Source organism: Chanodichthys erythropterus, chromosome 17 (genome assembly GCF_024489055.1).
Source record: "Chanodichthys erythropterus isolate Z2021 chromosome 17, ASM2448905v1, whole genome shotgun sequence".
Taxonomy (NCBI): Eukaryota; Metazoa; Chordata; class Actinopteri; order Cypriniformes; family Xenocyprididae; genus Chanodichthys; species Chanodichthys erythropterus.
In genome coordinates this window covers 19,389,327-19,411,795 of record NC_090237.1, presented here as the reverse complement: position 1 = coordinate 19,411,795, position 22,469 = coordinate 19,389,327, and the positions used below count along the sequence as shown (strand labels likewise).

Sequence of the window (22,469 nt, the reverse complement as noted above, 5' to 3'; positions counted from 1 at the left end):
ATTTAAGATGACAATAATTAGTGATTTTCCAATGCTGAATCTCTAATGCCAAGTTCACAGAGGGGTTTAATTTATGGTGAGCATTTATTGGGTGGTCTGACAAATCTAAAAAGGAGGATAATGTTGGAAGACCAGCCAATCTCCCACATGTACAACAATGAAACAGCAGCAGTCCTAAGTGAGCTCATCTGCCCTATTTCTGCCTACGTTATTTTCATTTTCACACTTCGCATCTGCTTTAGGTGTGGCTTTGCCATCTCATTGAGCGGTAAGACAGGAAGCAAGGGGAATGGGCTGCGGCAGCGAAGGAAAGGGTCACGCTGAGATTGCGCCAACAAAAAAGAAAAACAGAGTCGGCCAGTGAAGAAGACAGCGGTTAGCTATTTATGCTGTATCAGAAGACTAAACCAAGTTATGGCCCGGCCATAAACTAACCCACGCCCCAAATGAGGTGCCAAGCCACAAGAAGCATTTGCGTCAACTGGGAATACATGGAAAAGAGTGCCTTCTAATTATAGAGGCTACAAACGGAAGCGCAGAGTGATTAGGAGTTTAGGCGCTGCGGTATGTTTATCTGGGAGCTTCCTCTCCCTCACCCCGCCGCCCTGCCGCTCTCGCGCTCACCCTGGTTTTGACAGATGAGGCTTGGCCAGCTTGTTGGGACACAAGTTTGCTGATGGTACACTCTGTTCTCCAAAAGCCAGTGGAGAATGGAAACCAAGCGCTGGGGCTTTTGTGGCCTTGTCGAAATACAGGGCCTCGCAAAGAGGCGTCAGTTGGTTAGCCTGTGGGAAGCTAAATTAAAAAGAGAGCTACTCTGTGCTGGTAAGCTTCCATAAAATTTTAGGAACCTGAGATGTTAAAGCAATTTTTGACACATCCTATTTATAACACCTCGTCCTCAAGGCAAAAAATATATATATATATTTATGACTTTTAACAAGACACTATGGGCCAGATTTACTAAATAGGGCAAATTAGTGTGAGACCACAATTCCATAAAAGCGCCAATGGGAGTGGAATTTTCTGTGCGTAATCTACTGACAATGCTCAAATTAAAGAACACAGAAGCAACTGGATCATAGCAGAGCTGCTGATAATCAGAGGCGGGTGATCTACTAACAACACAGGCGCAAAATGGTTTAAGACATGCTTTTCTGGGTGTTAAATAGCGCCACAAATACTAGTAAATTGACTAGTAAAACCTAGTAAAACCTAGTAAATCACCTTGTGTGATATATTTAAATACTCTCCTGCCATAAATTTTGCATCTGAATGGGAAACTCCTACAAATGTATATGCAATAAGGTCAGCTGCAAAAATAACTGTGCCTTTTCAGCACAATTTTTTCATTACATGTCTTTAGTTTTTTTTTACGGCAAAAAAGGGTTTGCGCTGGTGCAAGTTGTTAGTAAATTTGGCCCAATGTGTGTAAACATATAGTTAAGGCTGCCCCCTAATAGTTGACTAATCATTAGTCGAGTAGAAGAAGCTTTTATTAGTCGGCTAGTCGCAGGAAAAAAAACAAGTGGCAAAGTCACGCAGTCCCTGAGGGACAGATCGATAACAGTGAATCCATGTGGTAATTACAGTATGTCAGGCAGGAATTCCAAACGCTCGCCTATCATCTAACGACCTCAAATATGGCTTATTATTTGAAACATGTAAGAAGTAGCAACTTTACATGGCTGCTCGCTCTAACATTATCCTAGATAATTTATTATTAGTACGCATATCCAGAGGGTGGAAGCTAACGTAAATTGAGCGCTTACTGCAAGATCTGGGGCGCCAGCGCAATCACTTGCATTTAAAATACTTTAAAAAAAAAAAAAAAAAAAAAAAAAAAAAGAGTAATACATCATTCGAAAATGTAAAGGGTGTACTTTATTTATGTAAACTCACAATAACAAGAAAACTTTGCAAAATAAAGAAATCAAACAGGATGCACTTTCTGTTTTATTGAAAGGTTTGTTAATTTGTATTTCAAAACTTCTAAAATCGTACATCATTAGAAGCAGTTCACTTCCACAAGTTAGGACGGATTGCGTTCATATCAACTGCGAAACAAACCGCAGTATATGAAACGTAATCCAGAACACCCTTTTCAAGCAGATTTGGCTGTTTTACAAACACACAATTCAACAAACCAAAATTTGACACCAAACAAACTTAAGTCAGCACCAAAAGCTGTAGAGAGTGACCATGGCTTCCTTTTTCATAGTGTTTTGTTGTTCTCCCCCTAACAAGTCTTTAAACAAAACATCTGCTAAATCTCCGCACAGCAATGTTTTATTTCAAAAGTGTCTGAGCTATTCTTCCCGACCGACTCCAATGATCTCAGCAGCCCGACAAGCAGAGGCCTCCAACTTGGCAAAGTCGGAGAACTGAAACAAAAGTATCCCTTTCAAATTAACAACACTTGCCTAAGACCTTTGAAAAAGAGGAAATCTCAAATTATAAACATGTGGATAAACCGTTAAAGGGCGGACACTGGGAATCGGTGTGCTCTAATACCGCAGACACGAACTTTATGCGAGAAAAAAAGAACAAATAAACACATCAATCACTGTGTTTTGTCCTTGTGGCTGCCCGCATTAGTTGTAAAAGCACAACAGTGTGTGCGTGTGTGTTTGTGGTCCTTTGTGAGTCCACTGGACGGCCTCCTCTTCTGTCATGCTGCACTTGTGGAGGTGTTTATGAAAGCTGTGGAACACACACACACACACAAGGTTGCACATCTCACATCAAAGCCGCCCACTCAAGCCTGGAGCGAGCAACACTCACTTAGTCCAGAGGCCACCCTCACTCCAACCATCAGATAACAGTACGATGGAGAGGAGGAGACCGGCATGGGTCAACATGCAGTCAATAACTTGTTAATCTTTTACAGACTAAGTGAGAACTTCTAAAAGCTGGGCTGTTTGATCCCAACCTGGAGGCGGCTTGTGTTTGTATATGTGTGTGTGTGTGTGTGTGTGTGTGTGTGTGTGTGTGTGTGTGTGTGTGTGTGTGTGTGTGTGTGTGTGGAGTCGAGGACGGGGTGGCAGATTGGGGCCTGGCGCAGTGACTGTGCAGTGTTTCGCGGTGAGCCAGGCAGATGTAATGCCGTCTCCAGTTTCCATTCCTCTGGGCGGCAGGGATGACTGCTGCGGATTCCAGAGGGGGCTTGTGAGCACGTCTCACAGGCTTGTGTGGCCAGGGATACTGTTTATCTAGGCACGTTGGTACCAAGGATATGCTCTTTAAACATGGTACACTGCTCCTGTGGGCATGCTGGCTTGGAGAGGCACTCAACGCTCTTAGCTACGAAACCACATCCACAATTCAATTGAGAGCTTTGAGGAAGGGAGGGGGAAAAACTAGGTGGGAGGAGGAAAAAGGTGCCTATGGTTCATTTGATGCACATTCAAGTGTAACGAAGGAGAATGTTTATGTATTTGCTTTACAGCCATACCACCTGTAAGCGCTTGAATATTAATAGATCATAAAGACCTTTTCTCGGCAGGAGGCAATCATTACTTGAATACAACACTTCAACGAAATTCGCCTTCTACAGAATCAGTGTAACCAAGGTGACCATGAGGTCACATCCATTAAGGAAGGATGGAAGTGTAGGTTATCACTAGGCCAACACAGAATCTGCACACTTTTTACTCACATTTCCTGAGCTGAATGTGGGGGGAAATCTGTTTAATGATAGTCATCAGTCTTTTCTGGAATTAATCAGATGCTATTTATTGAAATCAATTAAATTTTTTTTCAATACAAATTGAGTATACTATGTGAGTATATAAGTCATAAGTAATTCATATACATATATACATTTTATATATATATATATATATATATATATATATATATAAATAAAAAAATATATATAAAAAATAGATAGATAGATAGATAGATAGATAGATAGATAGATAGATAGATAGATAGATAGATAGATAGATAGATAGATAGATAGATAGATAGATAGATAGATAGATAGATAGATAGATAGATAGATAGATAGATAGATAGATATTATATATTAGGGCTGGGAATATAATGCGTTAATTAGATTAATTACGGGGGAAAAAATAACACTAAATTGTTCAACACATTTAACACACTTGCTCAGCCCCTAGACCTATAGGTCGTCTTACATTTCATCCAGTTGACTGATGATGAATATGATGCAGGGCAACAACTCACTGTGTGTTATAGCCTACAGAATGCATTTAGAATGTCCATAAAATTCAAAATATGAAAGGTGATCGATTTGAACCCGTACAACAACACCAGTAAGATCAGAAAGTTTCAAATGTGCTTTCGCACTTTGGCTTAGGTGGCAGCACCTATCGCACGTTATAGATCAACTGACATGATTTAAATAACAAATCACGTTCACATATTTGACAATAGCTGCTTATTTATGTTTCTGCCGGTTGGTGCCCACACGTAATATCCAGAGTAGAGCGAGCCATGAGGACACTATATTAACTTCTATATACTAATCAACTTCTCTAAGAAAATTATTCATAAAATATCAGTTGACCATATGTTTGTTTTCAAGTTCATATTTCCATTTTGATAAAAATAAAAAAAATAAAGATATAGTCATCATTTACTCAGTAAATTCGATGTTGAATCAAATAAAATATTTCTTTCTGTATCTACTTTTTGTAATGTCTATTTGATGCTTTACACAATAACGACTTCAGATTATCTTTGGGGGATAATTTCTCAACTAAATTTGCGATTAATTAGATTAATTAATCGCCACATTATGTAATTAATTAGATTAAAAAGTTTAATCACCTCCCAGCCCTAATATTTATAAATAACACACATAAAAAAGAGACAATTCTATTTTGTATTTTTACACTGCATTGTAATTGTTTATGCATTTTTTTTTTTTTTTTTACATTTATTCCAAAATAATAACTAAAGGCAGTAACAATTTAAACAATTTATATTATTTGTGAACTAATGTTCAGCTGTTCTTTTTATAAGTCAACTTATTTTCGGATCATCAGTCATCAATCTCAGTAAACACTGGTCACAGACACGAAGATGTACCTTTAGATGTACCTGAAGATGTAATTCTGAATTACCGCACACTAAACCCACCACATGCTTTGGGGGGTCTGTTATAAGTCAATGAGCTGAGAGGTTTACCTGTGAGTGTAGCTGTTGGACAGTATTCCTTTGTAAAAATTAGTGACTTCTACACTTTTGAATTGTACATTTATTTTTGTAATATTAATTCTTTTCTTATCCAGTTTTTTGAGGAGACACTGCCTCCCTTGCCTCCTCGGTGGAAACATTTTGTAATAACATCTTAAAAAAAAGAAAAGAAAAAGAGTTAAATATTTTAAAACAGATGTGTAATGTCAAACACCTGTAACAGTAAAATGAAGACCATTTCCCTATTTGTTGGCACTGAGTTCTGAGAGAAAACATAATTTTGTTACAACTGTTATAGAATTTTTGTTAACCAGTCAGATTATCATTCTTACAATTTGCTGCAGGGCAAATGACAACATTATGTACCAAAAAAAAAAATGTGTAAGGCATTTTGTGTGTGCCAATTGTGAACACTGCCTTTTATCTCTCAGTCTTTAGGTAACAATTTATGCAGGCCTGAAATCACTCTCTTAGGTTCTTGTTGTGGATCTGTCTACGGCCACAAAATGCAGTTGATGCTTGACAGCAGTACAAATCTATTTTATGCTCAGTGGTAGAGAAGCACAGTCTCCTTGAAAAGCTTAGTCAGCCTAAAACAGGCCTTTTTGTGATTTTTAAAAGCCCCAAATAAATGAGCTAAACCGCAATCTCTAGATAAGAGTCTGACTGCAGAAAGGAGGAGTATGGAAAAAGTAATCCTTTCTCAGGAAACAGACAGTCGCTATAATCTCTTTCCATTTCAGTGCTCTCTTTTATTTTAAAGGGTTCTGTTAGCTAATTAATCCTCTGAAACATTTACCACAGCAAATACGATTCCACAATTCTTTATGCTGCGCTTCAATGTTAATGCCCTTAATTTGAGGGATGACCTTAAGATTTTCTCAGGACAATGGATCATTCATTGCAGCTGAGGTGTTTGGAAAACTAACGTCGGATGTTCCTTGGGAATCTGTTGAAGCTTTTGGAGACTAAAGCCAAACTAACTAATACAACTGCTAAAAACCCTCTGAGCATAAAAGCATAAAGCTGTCAGCAAAAACGTGGTCCACACATGCAATCATTCCTACAAAAACAAACTAGAAAGTAGAGGTGAAGAAGAGAAGTAACTCTGCTCAGGTCATGAGAAATGAAAGGGGAGATCAAGGAGGATGTTTCCATTGAAGCCTTGAAACCAAAGCGCCTGACCAAGGTTTTACAACTACAAACTGAGGTACAGATGTCCCAAGACACGATTTTTACCACCTTTTGGAAACAGCATTAAAACAGCTAAGAGACAACTTTTAGCTTTTCTTATTTGACAGTTAATATGTCTGGATAATATCTTTGTTTGTTGTATGTGTTTTTGTTGTTGTTGCTGTTTTTTCTACAACAGAAAATCATACACATTTGTAGTAATTTAAGTAAATCTTGTGGTTAACATGCTGGTTCATCTTTGGCTAAAATGTCAGCTCTTCATTTCATATTATTTCATTTATTAAAAAATAAAATAAAATAAAATAAAATAAAATAAAATAAAATAAAATAAAATAAAATAAAATAAAATAAAATAAAATAAAATCTTCTTAAAGTATTAGAGCACAAACAGAGGAGCGGCCAGGGATTTTAACAGCTATTGTGCAGAATTCCTATCTCTGGGGGGTGGAAATGTATTTCAAAGATTAACAAAAAAGAACACTGAAAAAAATCTATATGCACATCATCAGATTTCATAATGCCATTATAAAATAGAGCTCATGCTCCAGGCAAATTCCACTAATGTCCTGCTCTTCGCTTGCAATGTGCATTAAAGGCGACGTCTCAGCCTGGGCCCTTAATCCCTGCTGACTGTCCCACTGTGCTCAGGCACGGCGCAAAATGGAATGTGATACACAGTCACAGCCCCATTAAAAAAAAAAAAAACACACACACACACAAACACACACACACACACACACACACACACACACACAGAGAGAAAGGGAGAGAGTTTCATGTGTGAATCTTACCAAATGATAGATTTTAAACCCAACAAACAAGCTTTTTCAATGAAGCAGTTCAGATTCATACTTAATTGCTCCCTCTGTGTGAAGATATGGCTTATTATAACCTGAAGGAAAAACACAGGATGTCGCTGACTTAGGGGGAAAAAAGTGTGTGTGTGTGTGTGTGTGTGTGTATTGGGGGGGGGGGGGGGGGGGGGTGTTTACATTTTATAACTTTTGCAGCAATAAAGCTGGCAGACTCCACAAGAAAAATCTTAAAAATAATCTGACAATTATGGAAGCTTGTTTCTGCCACCTCTTTCTCTGACTTTTTTTCTCGAATTCTCGAAATTGTGAGTTTGCATCTCACAATTCTGATTTAAACTCGCAATTGTGAGTTATAAAGTCAGATTTGTGTGATATAAACTCGCAATTCTGACTTTTTTCTCACTATTGCGAGTATAACTTGCAATTGCATGTTATAAAGTCAGAATTGAGATAAACTCTTTTTTCCCTGGACTGACTTTATAACTCGCAATTCTGACTTAATATCCTCCACGCCTCTTTTTTTTTTATTTTTTTTTTATGATTTTGGGGACCTTGTATTATCCACTCAACAAAGATGTTTACTGTTAGCCACTCTCACAGCGGCAAAAAAAATGTTAGTCAACTGTTGGAATCCTCCTCACACAAGTGAACGTGGACAGTGTCTTTGTTGGACATTATTTCAATGGAACTCTCAACTTCTCGTCTGCATGGATCCAATGTTAAGACTGAATTTATGGCATGCTGCTTTTGATATTGTCTCAACTTTTTTAACATCTATGTAAACCTGATTTTTTTCCCATTTTTATTTAATTAATTTATTCATTTTGTCTTCCTTCTGTGTTTGTACTGTATGTCTGCTTTCTTAAGGTCTACTGGGGGTGGGTTCTGGATTTGTATGGTTGTGTTCTTTGGTTTCTTTGCCTTTGGATGTGGGGGGGGGGCCCAATAAACAATTGTTAACAAAAAAATATCACGCAATTCTGACTTTTTTTCATGCAATTCTGACTTTATAACTCACAATTTAGAAAAAGTCCCAATTACCTTTTTTATTTTTTATTTCATGGCAGAAACAAGCTTCCATAGATAATGTTCCAAAAAGAAGCAAGAACATATTTTACATTTTTTTTTATATCTCATTTGATTTAATAGTTAAAAACTAAATTTCTTTTTCTTTTAAATATTTCTTTTTTACATCATAACCCTGTGTCTGTGAGTGACTCATGGGAGTGGGTGCTAGAAAGGCCACATCCGCAACAGACAAACAGGCTCTTCAGATCACCCTTTCCCTTTAAGAGCCCGCAAGCAAACACTTGCCAGAATGAACTGGGCTAAACTAAGCTGCCTCGCAAGAGCAGATTCCTTGATGCTTATCAGTTTCGTGATTGAGTGGAATTACAGTGAGTCTCATGGGCCGTGAGACCTGTCCACCCTCGCACTGCACGCGACTGTGCCCTTACACCAATCGCTTACTCTGTTATCGATTAAGACCAGTTTAGCGTCACTTAAACTTTGTTGAAACATCCTCAAAGAGGAGAGGAGGGAGCAGGAGAGGACAAGGAGCGAAAAACAGATACTCTGGCTAAAGTGAGTCCTGCGCGCCGCTGTTCGAAGCAGCATCCTTTAATTATGTGCCTATGAATAGAAGCTCCAACACCACAGAACAAGCGCCAGCTACCCAACTGGCCGCCATTTTCTACCCTCGCCCTTTTGTTTTTTGTCCAACACACACTGTTGAGTTGGATTTCCTCTTTTGATTTTTTTTTTTTTTTTTTTTTTTGGTGGAGGTTTACACGTTCCAGTCAATGTCAAGACACCACATTGTTTCTTTTCAAGTCGGCCTTTTCACTCACTGAAATCAAAACCGTCCGGATAGAGCTGCGGTCGGCCCTGAGGCCAGAGTGACACTTTCCAGTGGCTTTAACATAGTTAATTTTGGACAAGCCAGGCTAGGCGGACGAGGCTATACTTCTCACTTAAAAATCCAGCTGCCGTTCACGCTCCTTCACAGTGCTGAGAGGGCATTTCTTGCAAATCTCAAAGAGCTGTTTTTGATCATGTGTTAATGATGTCAGGAACGTAAATTACAGCATGGATGTGAACACCGGTCACGGGGAATGCTCAGCCTGACCTTGTTAGTCAGCATATCTGGAGACTCTTTTCTGTATCAAGGACTACAGGGATTTCTTCCAGCCTTCCTGGTGCCAAACAATTTCATAACTCAAAACAATTATTATAGCCCTTTCGATTTATGCCCGAGCAAATGAGGTGATAACAGACACATCCCATTATTTCTGAATAAAGCTGACAGGTAAAGGTTAAACTGTTTGAAGTTCACAGCACCCCGCTGTTATCTAAAACAAGTCACCCCAGAGCACTCTCCACATGAGGGCAGAGGACGCCTGATAAAGGGCCATGCTGGGGCTCAGCACTCGAGGAACCAGGGCTGGGACAATCTTCAGTGAAAGAGTAACTAAAAACATTACATTAACCCTCCACATGAGATAGAGCGAACCAAAAGTTGTGATTCAATTTAGCTTGGTTGGATTTGTACTTTCAATAATTTCACATTATATACACACACACATATACATATATATATATATATATACATATATATATATATATATACATATATATATATATATATATATATATATATATATATATATATATATATATATATATATATATATATATATATATATATATATATATACACACACTCACACAACCGTTCAAAAGACTGGGGTCTGTAAGGTTTTATTTTGAAAGGAATTAATACTGTTAATCAGCAAGGATGCATTAAATTTATCAAAAGTGAAAGGAAAGACACTCAATTCAAATAAATGTTCTTTTTTTAACTTTCTATTCCTCAGATAAACCTGAAAATCATTGTTTCCACAAAAATATTAAGCAGCACAACTGTTTTCAACATTGCTAATAATAAGAAATGTTTCTTCACCACCAAATCAGCATATTAGAGTGATTTCTGAAGGATCATGTGACATTGAAGACTGGAGTAATGATACTAAAAATTCAGCTTTGCCATCACAGGAATGAATTACAACTTAAAATTTTAGCCTGGGTGATCATGAGAGGCTTCTTTCAAGAACATTTTCTATAGCTATAACATGTTTTATGTGTCAGAAGGAAGCATATTTTGTTTAGAGACATATATAATGATTAAATACAACGTAACTCTCTGAAAGCTATAAATTCACAAACACACTTTTGCTGAAAAATTTGACTCATCTTTCACACTTGCTTTCACGCCATCCTTATCAAGCACATAATTCTCTTCTGACTCTCTTTAGCATTTCCGATCAATATAACAGTTATGGTGTCAAATTTGTTTTTACTGAGACCTTCAATTTGTTGATGATCTAAGTAAAACACACATTTGTATTAATATTTGTAGAAGTAATGTCCCTGAGCAGGCCTTGATAGTTGACTGTATGTTTGCTTTGCGCTGCGATCCCTAGCTTTTTCTCTAACTGACTCATAAAGATAAAATGACTTCTGGGCTGAGAGTCCCAGTGCAGTTGTGGTGGTGAGACACTGACTTCACCTACACCTTCTGCTCTACACATACTAATGGGGAAAAAGGTGGCTTACTACTCTGAGGTCTACAGGTTAACCAATAGCGCCACCTAGAGACAAACAAGCTATGTCCAAAGCCAGATCAGTACAATCTAATTAGAACTGTCTAATTCACTGCATTTTCTTTCCTCATCTTAGAGGAGAAACAAAAGCAAAAGAATGCAATAGTTTAATAATGTTGAAAAACCAAGGATAAGAACATGGGGCTTCCAAACTGAGATTAGAATTTATGCATTTTGTACATTAGCACAAAAAACTACAATTACTAAAAGCAAACAAAGCCTGTTTGTTTTACCCAAAGAAAAAAAACAATGTTTAGATATTTTTTTACGCTCCTGGGCAAAAAGAATTTGTCAAGTCAATAATATGGCAAAATATTTAGTGGTCTTTTAATGGTCTTAACTATTTTAATCACAAATTTCTTTTCAGGAAATTAGCAAAAATTGCACAAATACTGTAGATAAAGCAACTTAGCATGGAATAGCCTTCCCCTTTGTTTTCTTTAAATGTTTAAGCTGTGTGGGTAAACTTGCAGACAGCTTTTTACAGGAAGAAGAGTCAGTGTTGTTCCATTGAATGTTAATGGCTTCAAACAGTTCATGAGTAGCTGAAAAATGTCTCCTAGTTAGTTTGAGATTAATTTGAGACTAAATATTCACTATAGGGTTCAAATCTGCACTCTGACCAGGCCAAAATATGAGCCTGATGGACTTGTTGAAAAATAACATCTGATCATTCCTCTTTAGATAACTTTTCAAATGTAGGAAAAAAGTCATTCTGCAATATTCTCCTGGACTCCAAAGTATTAAAAGACTTTTCAGTGAAGTAGCTCACTAATACCAACAGCTAAATAGACTCCCCAACAATGACACCATGCTTCATTGTGGTAGAGATGCATTTATTACTATATTTCTCAACAGATTTTGAAAAGGCTCTGCTCTGGTGCATCACCATGAAACTTGTGTTTCATTGTGTGATTCATCACTCCACAGACAACTTCCAAATTTCTGCCAAAAAACTTCATTCTGTCTTTGATGTTTCCTTGAGACAGCAGTGGCTTTTTTTTTTTTTTTTTTGCATTTCAATTTGCATTTGCTTACATTGTGCTAATTTTCTGACCAATAATATGTAGTTAACACAATTAAAAGCTTAGTGTCTAGCCATTTTTGGCCTTTTTTGTTCTAATGGATTAATAAAAAAAAAAATCACAAATGTTTCTCCAAAAATAGAAATAAGTTAATTTGAAACAAAAGAGACAATGACAATAACAGTACAGCACTATAATTTTAATAAAACATAAATAAAATGCAATTAAAATGTAGAACAAAGTGAATGTCAACACTGTTTTATAATTTATTTATTTATTTATTTTTTTAAAAATGAATTAATGAATCAATCAAAAATTAATAAGTTATATCTATTTGCTCTAAACTACTCTTTGCATAAATCCTCTTTATAATATCACCACTCCCAAGCTCAGTCGTGGCTCACAGGCCCGAGTTTTATGGCATGGCTTGGCATCAGTTCAATATTTTGCGGTTGAGGCAGAACATCTATCAGGAATGTTTTGATCTACTAAGATATGCAACATTTCCTTATAATTTTTCAGTAACATGATGCACAAAACATCTGAACCCAGAGGTGTATACTTATGTACACCATGACTCATCCTCAATGGAGTCTCCCAGTGTTTGTTAGTAAGAACAGATATGTGAAGGATTTCACTTAGGGCAATGGCTATCAGTAGCTTTCAGCACCTTCTTATTAGAAGGGCCTTCAATCTGCAACACACGCCTCACAATGAGCCATTGTGACTTGACTGGATATCCGGAGAAACAAACATGACTATATGTAAAATTAAAAAGTGATCAGATAACTGCCTATCAAAATGAGCCAAGATGCTCGTTCAAGGTCAGGTTGAGGACATTCCAGCTTTAGTGTTACTGTATTTTTTCATAAAACCCAAAGAATGGTTGGAGCCATAGCTTAGTGCTCCAGACACATCAACTAAAAAGTACTCAAGCAGAAGAAAAAAATAGTAATTCTAAAATCCTGAATGTAAAAAAAAAAAAAAAAAAAAAAAAAAATCAAGGTGATAAATGCAACAAGTAATGCATAACAGCCCTCATGATGACTAAAGCATGTTTTGACGTGGCTGACTACGCCTTCTGAATAGAGTAAAGACATTACAGCTCTTCTCATCTTTGAGATGACGGGTTTTTCAGTGCTTAGTGTATTTCATCCAAAAGAGGCCGAAGGCTTTGTTACCTCAATACACTTCAGGAGAGACAGACATGAACAAGATCAATGAGAACTCAATATTCCACTACGTGTTAAAGAGAGACAAGAGGGAAGAAAGATAAGGATGGATAGAGAGGAAAAGGAGGGGAAAATGACAGTGACTGATATGCTAGAGGGCAGTTTCTCCAGAAGACACACAAAGGCTGCTTTATAGAACAACAGATCTCACATGATCTCAAGGGCTAAGCAGACAGTAACATTTAGGGAACAAGATGAGGTTACATGCAAAAAGGTGACATGACTAACACCGACATCTCCTTCTCAAATGGACCATGTTCTGCAGGTTTGTATCATTCTATTTTCCCCCCTTGAAGTCCCTTTATAATATTTGACAAGCCTTCCTGCATTGTCCACCCTTAGAATTCAATGAATAATTCACCCCAAAATTTCATTTGTACATTGTTTATTTGTATACCCCAATTTGTATAACTTTAGAAGACTTGAAATATATACAATACATATTTACTTGAAATATATACAGTCCAATCCACTTCTATTATATAGAAAACAGTAGTGTCAGCATTTCTATTTAGAACATTCAGTTGTGTTCCATGTGAGCAAGAAAATGTACAGGTTTGGAACAACGTAAAAAAAAATATTTTCTGGATGAACTATCTGTTTACACAGGCTGCTTCTAAATGAATTAACACATTGTTATGATTAGGAATGGGTATCGAGAACCGGTTCCATTTTAGAACCGGTTCCATTTTAGAACCGGTTCCATTTTAGAACCGGTTCCAAAGTTTCCAAGAACCGATGATTCGATAAGAAATGTGCATTTAGATTCTTCTTATCAGTTCCTGTGTGTGCATTTTAATTTAATTAAAACCATTCAAGCAAAAAAGACTTGTGCGAGTTGTCTCGCGCTTGAATGGTTTAAAATCACTTTTTATGTGAGCGCACTTTGGATGTGTGTGTAGCACAGAAAATTGTGTGCAAGTCGTCTCGTGCTTGAATAGATCCGTACAGCTCTTAAAGTGACAGCAGCCTAACATTCCTGCTGCAGTCTCTATAATAACACTAATCAAACAACAAAAGACAGAGAAAAATCACTCTGAATAACTGAATAACTTTTGTAACTATATTTGTAATGTAAATGTTCTCTATAAAAAGCAGTGTTATTTTACGTTTGATTAGTTTCTGAACCTGAATACCTGAAAATCTTAAAACACTGTTCATTTCAATCGTATATTTGATCAGTTGTATTTATTTGTTGCAACTGCTCATTTTTTTAAAAATGTGAAGGAGAATAAGAATAACAAGAATCGATAAGAATCGGAATCGATAAGCAGAATCAGAATCGTTAAAATTCAAACGATACCCATCCCTATCCCTTACCACTATTTTTTAATTAGTTGTTTAATAATTTTAATGAAAAATTTCTTACGATTCCCAACCCTAGTTATGATTGGCTACCTCCATGTACCAGTGCTGTACCAAGTCGGTTATCAGAGCAGCTTGGTCTAAATGATCTGGGTTGACTAGGGAGGGAACTGTGTGTAGTGAACAGAATGCATCTGCATTCTATATAAAACTGTTTTCATTCAAAAGAACAAGAAACATCCACAACATGTCCCCTTTAAGACCATGTAAATGCCTGCCACCCAAGTTCCTGGAGTTTTGTGCTTTGGTAGGACTCAGTGAGGCATCAAAATGAGGTGTTCACTTACCACTCGGGTTAAACGCCATGCAGGATATAGGCTTATCATGTGCTGGAAAATGCGCAATCACTCCTTCTCCATCAGAATCCTCACTAACAAGAACCTGAAACATACACACAATAAAGCTACAGTAAGTTGATGAAGCCACATAAATACAGCCTGACTTCTTGTTTACCTCACGTCTCAGTGTTTTAGACACAGAGCTGGTCATTGGCTCTACAATGCCTGTGCAATCTGATCTTCACAGTTACATAAGATTTAATCAGTTTAACAAAGATGTGTTTTGGCATTTTGTTTAAAACAAAGTGCGTTTAAAAATGTTTCCACGTCTATTTTTATGATCATCATCCATTCCCCATCATGTCATTCAACCCTAAACATGTTGCCCTCTTGCGGGTGCTTAACAATTATCCTTGTGTCTGCTTTAATCCACACTGGAAGATTTTAGCTTTAAATGACGTATGGTAGGCAAAATAGTTTCATTATGGAATTCAAATAAATTTGACTAAATTTTTAAAAGATGTCCACAAATATGTTGGTGTGTTTTATGAACACGGCTTCAAAGAAACTAAGACTAACCCACATGACCACTGTGATCAATGTGCATATTCTGCCAAAGCCCACAGCGCAACAGTACTGTATCAGACAGGAAGAAAAAGTGACATGTTGAAGGAGTTAAAACAAACACAGCAGGAGGAAACTCTATAGTGTCTTGATACCCAAAAGAGATTAATAGCTCCCAGTTAAAAAGTACCGTAATGTGAATCCGTAATTCATCCCTTTATGTGCATTACTACAAGAAAAGAAAAAGACAAGAAAAGAAAAGGAAAAAAAAAAACGATAGAGAAAGAATGTTACACTTTTCTTTATTTACTCAATCAACCAAATATATAATTAATGAAAAACAATACAAAACACAACATTGTGCAGAGATTTAAAATTAAATATAAATTCCAATATTTTCAAATAGCCTATCAACCTTGCAAGCAAGCAAGCAAGAAAGAAAAAGTAGAGTGTGTTGCTCATAAGGGGCTATTCTCTGGTCAGTGGTCCTCTGTTAAGTTTGCTCATGAAAGAGATTATAACTAAGCCCAGACATGAGACAGCCGGAGAGAAGAGTGATAAATCTAGCGGAGTGTTGCATTAAGGAGCAAGGCAGCTTTTAATAGGATCCAGTCCAAACAGAAAACAGCTATGCTCTAAAACCCAGACATTTATTTCAGACTGCAAAAAATGCCCCCGTGACACAAACCAGATCGCTTTTATTGGGGGTAAAAAAGACAATGTTGTTCTGTACAGGAAAATAATATTGCTTCGGTAAAGTATTTGTGTGTGGATAGATCCGAAGAGTAAATAAACTTGCAGGAAATACAGAGCTGAGAGTGGATGATGAAGATGAGGGGGTAGGGGCGTGTCCCCTGAGACTGGGAGTGGGGGAGATGGGAAAACGAGAAGAGAAAATGCCAAGACCACTGCTGGAGTCACGGGAGAATGGCATTGACAGTAAATTCCGCAAATCTGTTTCGTGTGAACACGAAAACATAACCAGTCCGCTGTGGGAGGAGTGCAGCTTTTTGGCTTTAGTGTGGATTGTGATGCAGAAAACCTCTCTTAGAAAGTGTTGACTCTGGCAAATCAGCGTGACGTAGGTTTATAAATAAGCAGAATAAAATCACACCTTTAAATGAGAGTAACGTGTTTATCAGGTCACGCTAGACTCTCGAAGGTTAAACTATCATATTTTTAACAGCCCACTAAATGGGAGGATATATTTACATGGGTCAGAATCAATAGGATAGCAAAACCTGTTCCAACTTAACCTCTCTCCAAGTAAAAATCCTTGAACAGGAGAACTGCAAATATTATAGCTAGCCTTTACACCAACTGCTCTATTAAAGTGATCATGTGTCACACACCTACAAGTCCTCTTTTAACACACATTCAGGCCTTGGTGGAAAAGAAAAAGGATGGTAGATCTTTTCTGTAATGCTCCTGCAATGACCTCCCTGTGATCTCATGCTAAAAGGCTACGGTTGTGCCAGCCAAGGGGGAAAGAGCCACAGGAAGTGGCTAAATCATGAGATCAGGAGACTGCGGCCTGGCACGGAGTCTGTGAACGAACAGTGGAGCATGTGCTCTTATGACAAGGTGATGACAAACCCCTTGGGCCACAAGAAGCTCTAATACTGAATGAGTTATGAATGGGATTAATGGATTATTTATCTCAGAGAAAAGAGGAATGAATCCGGGTTCTTGAGGATCAAGGTCACATGGGTGAAGAAAGTACCATAAACAGTGCTAAATCTCATCAGACCTCCATCCTTGGTCAAACCGTACTGATTATGCTCAAAGTCCCTTTAAGACAAGTCATTTCACTCGGCGGGCATATTTGAAACGCCTCTCGGGTATCCAAGTGCAGCTCCTATCTCTTTGAATGGGGAAACATCAAATTCTCCAAAGCTGTTTGCCAAGCTTTCGATTAAATTTCATATTTGAAATCACCAATGAAATCTGACAACAACTGTCTCATAAATTTTGTTTCTGAACGCTTGAATCATGACAAAAAAAAAACTGTATTTTTCAGGCTGCATCAAGCTAATGCGCATGCGCAGTCCTAAACGCACAACTCTTGTGCCTCATTTCGGAGGTGCGTGCGTCTGATTGTTTCTATAGAAACTGGAGCTTCTAACGGCCGCTGCAGTGACGCAATGATTTTACCAATCGGTGATTGGCTGTTATTTAGAAGGCGGGACTTATTCCGCCATATTGCACGTTGCACTTTCTACAATTCAAAACAATAGGAGTGACGTGTCTTGTGTTATTCTATAGTCTTTGTTATGCTGTATAAGTGAGCATTTCTTACCTGTCCTTCTCCCACAGTGTGTGTGTCTATGATGGTGACCACGCCAGGTTGGTGAGGGCTGCGGCGGGTGCCACTGTGAGCAGTGCCCTCCTCGTCAGGCACCCCTGATGGCAGCGTACCAGCAAGTTGGGTCACAACCTTACCCACCATGGTCAGGCCCGTCTTCAATGTCTGACAGGAAGACATAGACACAATGTTACAAATAGAAATAAAAATGCTGTAGTGACCGAAATTTTTTGGCCAAATGTAATTGTTTTCGGGTTCAGTTCTTGGATAAATGACATAGCTTTCTTTATATTGGTTAAAAAAAAAAAAAAAAAAAATTATATTATATTATATTATATTATATTATATTATATTATATTATATTATATTATATATATATATATATATATATATATATATATATATATATATATATATATATATATATATATTATATATAAATATAATATATATATATATATATATTTTTTTTTTTTTTAACAATATAAAGAAAGCTATGTCATTTATCCAAGAACTGAACCCGAAAACAATTAAATTTGGCCAAAAAATTTCGGTTAATAGTTTCAGCCATCCAAAACTTTTTTGGCCAAAACCAAAAATTTATCTTTTTGTCGAAGATTTTTTGGCTTGTCGAACACTTATTTAGGAACACTGTAATTTGTTTGGATTTCACCTTTGATATGTTCTGATCTTTAACCTTAACAATTTGGGGGATGATATTACAGCCAAACCACAACTTTTGATATTTACTTTTAATTGTAAATGACTACCCTCTTTATATGTCATTGTGTTTTTATTTAATAAATATAAACTCATGAATAAATTCAAAATGGTTGATTAAAGTGGTCAGTACCTTGGGAATATTTTCTAATAACATTTATTGTATGAATAGATATTTTAAAATAATAATTTTGAAAAAATGTGGAATAGTTTTATGCATGTTTTGAAGTAAAAAATAAATCTATTTTTTGTTTTATGATTTAATAATTCATGCAAAGGGTTAAAAGACAAAAACATTTTATTCAGGAACATTTGTGCAAGCCAACCATAAGTTCTATTGCAACACTCAAATCAATACCGCAAACAATGTTCCCACATCCAGAGATTTTGTTGAGCAATGACCTAAAAAACATGTTTGCATGTTTGAGGCAATGTCAACAGACAGGTGTGTGAGTTAGCCGTGTAGGCTAACGGTTAGCGTTTGTGTGAGTGTGTACTCATAGATATGAGCTGAGAAGAGATGTCCGAGTTCTGGCACAGCAGTCGGTGCAGTGTCTGCCACCAGCCGGCCGCCCCCTCCCCTTGCCAGCCCTGATCAATGGGGACTGTTTGGATTAGCACTAAAAACTCTAACTGCAGTGATTAGAAAACACATTAGTGTTGATCAATTAGGAGGCAAACGCTTCTCTTAATAATTGATGGGGCAAAGCAATTTACACACAGTCAGTTAGTGGGCTTGTCAGAGCATTCTCCAAAGGGCCCAACAAACACAGGCGCCACGAGGTATTGACGCTGCCGCTTGGCCTGAATGCCTGATTAAGCTCTCTGGGGCCTTGGCAGACAGACACATACATACAGCAACGCTCACTCCATTAAGTGAGAACTAGAGGAGACCCTACTTAAGCTGTGCTATCCACTTACCCCAAACACAGTTCACAACGGCAGAGGTCTGAAAACAGAGCCCTGGGGCACCCCGCTCAGGCAGACTTGTGGCTGGCACAATGACATCTCTCTTTTGGTCACATCGCGCTCATTTACACAATCTGTGCCTTGCAAGAATTCAATTTTGCAAAAGGCGCCCTCCCCCTCCTTTTGTGATTGTGTTACAGGATTGATGGGAGATGGCCCCCTGGCCCCCAGACGGCCGCACTCAGAGCCACTCAGCACAGGGACTGTGTGTCAGAGTGGAGGAGATGGTTATAAATCACAGCCCCGTCTGCAGACGGCCTGTCTGCGTATCAAGGCTTTTTTAACCTTGTTTTCCTCCCCGCTAACCTTTGCTGTGCTCCTTTTGATGTATACCGCCATTAAGGCTAATGGCACTTCTCTCACGTAAGCCGTTAGCGCTCGTTAGGCAGTGATCAGGCCGGCAGCCAGGGAATACAGATGTGGGCTTAATAAATCAATTAAGCAACCAGGAGAGGAGACTGGAACCATATGAAAGGTTAAGCACCAAGGTTCTGGCACCACCACTAAATGAACTCTAGTGGGTCTCTGAATCACTGAGGACTATGTTCGAGAACGCTCTGGGATGCTATATGGTGAACAAAGTGAGTGGAACAGCACACATTATGAGATTCATTTAGAGCAGAGCGAACAGGAAGAAAAGCATGGATAAAAATACACAAATAATTGCAAAAAACACTAGAGCAAGTGCCACACTTAGAGATTTAAGCTGTATGGTTTGATTTGAAAGAAGCTTATCATTAATTAATGTGACAAAACTTGCAAGATTTAAAGATCACTCGGTCAATCATTTCTGGAAATGTAACACTGATATATTCTTTATGATCTACAGTTTTAAATAAACATTAAAAAGTTTGGCCAGAGTAAATGCTAAAATAAACGGATCATTTCATCACCATGTTGAATGATTTTTATAAGCAGTGGGGATCCTCAGCACAACATGCCAACTGTCCACCAACAGTTATAAATGTCAGATTTTACCAAAGAATGGCTGGCTTTAATCTTACAAAACAAAGTCTCTCAGTAAGATACAACTGAAATAATCTGAGCATAAATTGCAGCAAAAGTATCTGTTGGTCAATGTGCGGAGTGTCAGTGTTGAAACCCAAAAAATATTTGGATACTAAAGCCACATTCAAAAGGTATTGACTTCAATGAACTAGATAGAAAATATCAAACCAAGTGGCATCTGCAAACAAACAAGGCTTTTCTCTAGACAAGACAATTTTTACTTTTTTACCTTCAATTATCCATTAACATTAGACAAACAAAGTCCTTAGTGCGTTTATTTTGAGCAGTATCTATTTTTTAATATTAAAAAAACTTCAGAGTTCATCCATCTATATATCTATCCATCTATCTGATTTTTATTTGTAGCCTAGGTGTGCAAATACTTTTTGAGGCCACTATAACGCGTGTTGAAGACTGTGGCAGTCATGGCAGTGGTAAAAAAAGGGTGAACTCACTTTAGCAGCACTGATGACAGTGGCAGTGTAGGACTGGGCATTATCTCCACAGGCCCCACCACGGGACTGATGACACCGGATCAGCTACACACACACAAACAGAGACAGAACAGAGTCACATTATCATCCAGAACCTTTCAGCTCCCCAGCACTCATTAACCCACAGAGGCCTGTCACAGCCCGCGCCAGGACGTCTGCAGGCGGGCACGGTGAGTAAGAGGAGGAGGAGGAGGATGCCATTAGGACAACAAACAGTTCTTCAGCCCTATTCTACAGCGCACTCCCTCTAGGGTCCCTGTCCCAGACCTATTCAACACTTCAGCTGCCATTGGCCAGAAACTCATTACCTTTGCCCAGACACACTGTCCCATCTGTCCATTATTAGGCAGCAACTGGCTTCTCTAAGGCAAACAAACCGCACCCATTACATAAATGGCGGTGAATCAAGGGTCTACTTAATAATAATATGTCATATTATATTGTTAGCTCCTATTGATGACACACATTGTCTTTATAATGATATGTTCAATTCGTAAGGAATAAAAAAATTGGTAGCACTTTATTATACGGTCCTGTTCCCCATGAACATACTATGTACTTATTATAGTAACTGTGTAATAACTAGGTACTCACCCTGAACCTACCCCTAAACTTAACCCATGTATTTACCTTATATAAACCGGTACTTTCTTAGGTAACTTGAATTAAGTGCAATAAAACAACTGTAGTTTTTAATTTAGGGCTGTGCAAAGCAACAAATTTTCAGCAACAAATCAATCTGAAGGAAGGCCTGAATTATTAGGCTCTGACTCCGATCAGGAGGTGCTGGGAGTTCAAACAGGGCATGTTCTTGTGTTCAAAAACATCTGGATGAAGCGCAACAGAAGATATTACAAATAAAATAAAATAAAATAAAATAAAATAAAATAATAAAATAAAATAAAATAAAATAAAATAAAATAAAATAAAATAAAATAAAATAAAATAAAATAAAATAAAATAAAATAAAATAAAATAAAAATAAAAGTGTAAAATAAAATAAAAGCGTAAAATAAATAAAAATAAAAAAGCGTAGCTGTTAAATGTTTGTTGTAGTAAACGTGGACATTCTAATATATGCGCATGTGCAATGTGATAACGACATGAGGGTGAGTAAATGAAGACAATTAACTAACCCTTTAAAGTTTGGGAATAGTCATTTTGACAGACTTTGCGATTAGAACTGTGATTCATTGCATTTATCATCTGAAGCACATACGCATTAAGTTGGCACTCCTCAAAGTGAAAGCACAAACATAATTTAAGTCACTGCGCTTTTAGTTTTAGTAGCAAGATGATTAAAAGCTTTGTAAATGGTTTCTTTTTATCATGTATGTGCTTTAATAGAGGGAAATAAATGACATAGGCCCTGTTTACACCTGGTATTAAGATGTGTTTTGGTCGATCGGATCACAAAATGGATGAGTTTTGCCAAGTGCATTCCAAACAGCTACACACAGCATGTTCACATAGGGCAATGGTTCCCAAACTTTTTAGAGTGGAGTACCCCCTGAGGCATTTACCATTCTTCTGCGTACCCCCTCTCTTCCACTTAGACTACACCTTTTCCATTAAGGTACAATATTTACCTCTTAAATTGACTTTCCAGTGCATTTATTATCTTTATAAATACCTTTACAACATTAATAATGTTTCAAATTAAAAAAAA

The 22,469-nt window shown here is 37.4% G+C and overlaps 1 protein-coding gene across 9 annotated transcripts in view; it reads right to left on the bottom strand.

Annotated features, from left to right (window-relative positions):
* The window catches only part of bcas3 (BCAS3 microtubule associated cell migration factor), a 256,386-nt gene that overhangs the window by 201,567 nt on the left and 32,350 nt on the right, over positions 1–22,469 (bottom strand). For all 9 annotated transcript variants that reach the window (XR_010892170.1, XM_067365260.1, XM_067365262.1 and 6 more), the window contains exons 11-13: positions 20,762–20,845; positions 17,604–17,774; positions 14,750–14,843 (exon numbers count right to left, since the gene is read on the bottom strand). Coding sequence is in view for 8 of the 9 variants with exons in the window: in XM_067365260.1 (XP_067221361.1) it covers positions 14,750–14,843; positions 17,604–17,774; positions 20,762–20,845 (349 nt within the window). In the remaining variant the exon portion in view is untranslated. The remainder of the gene's footprint in view (positions 1–14,749; positions 14,844–17,603; positions 17,775–20,761; positions 20,846–22,469) is intronic.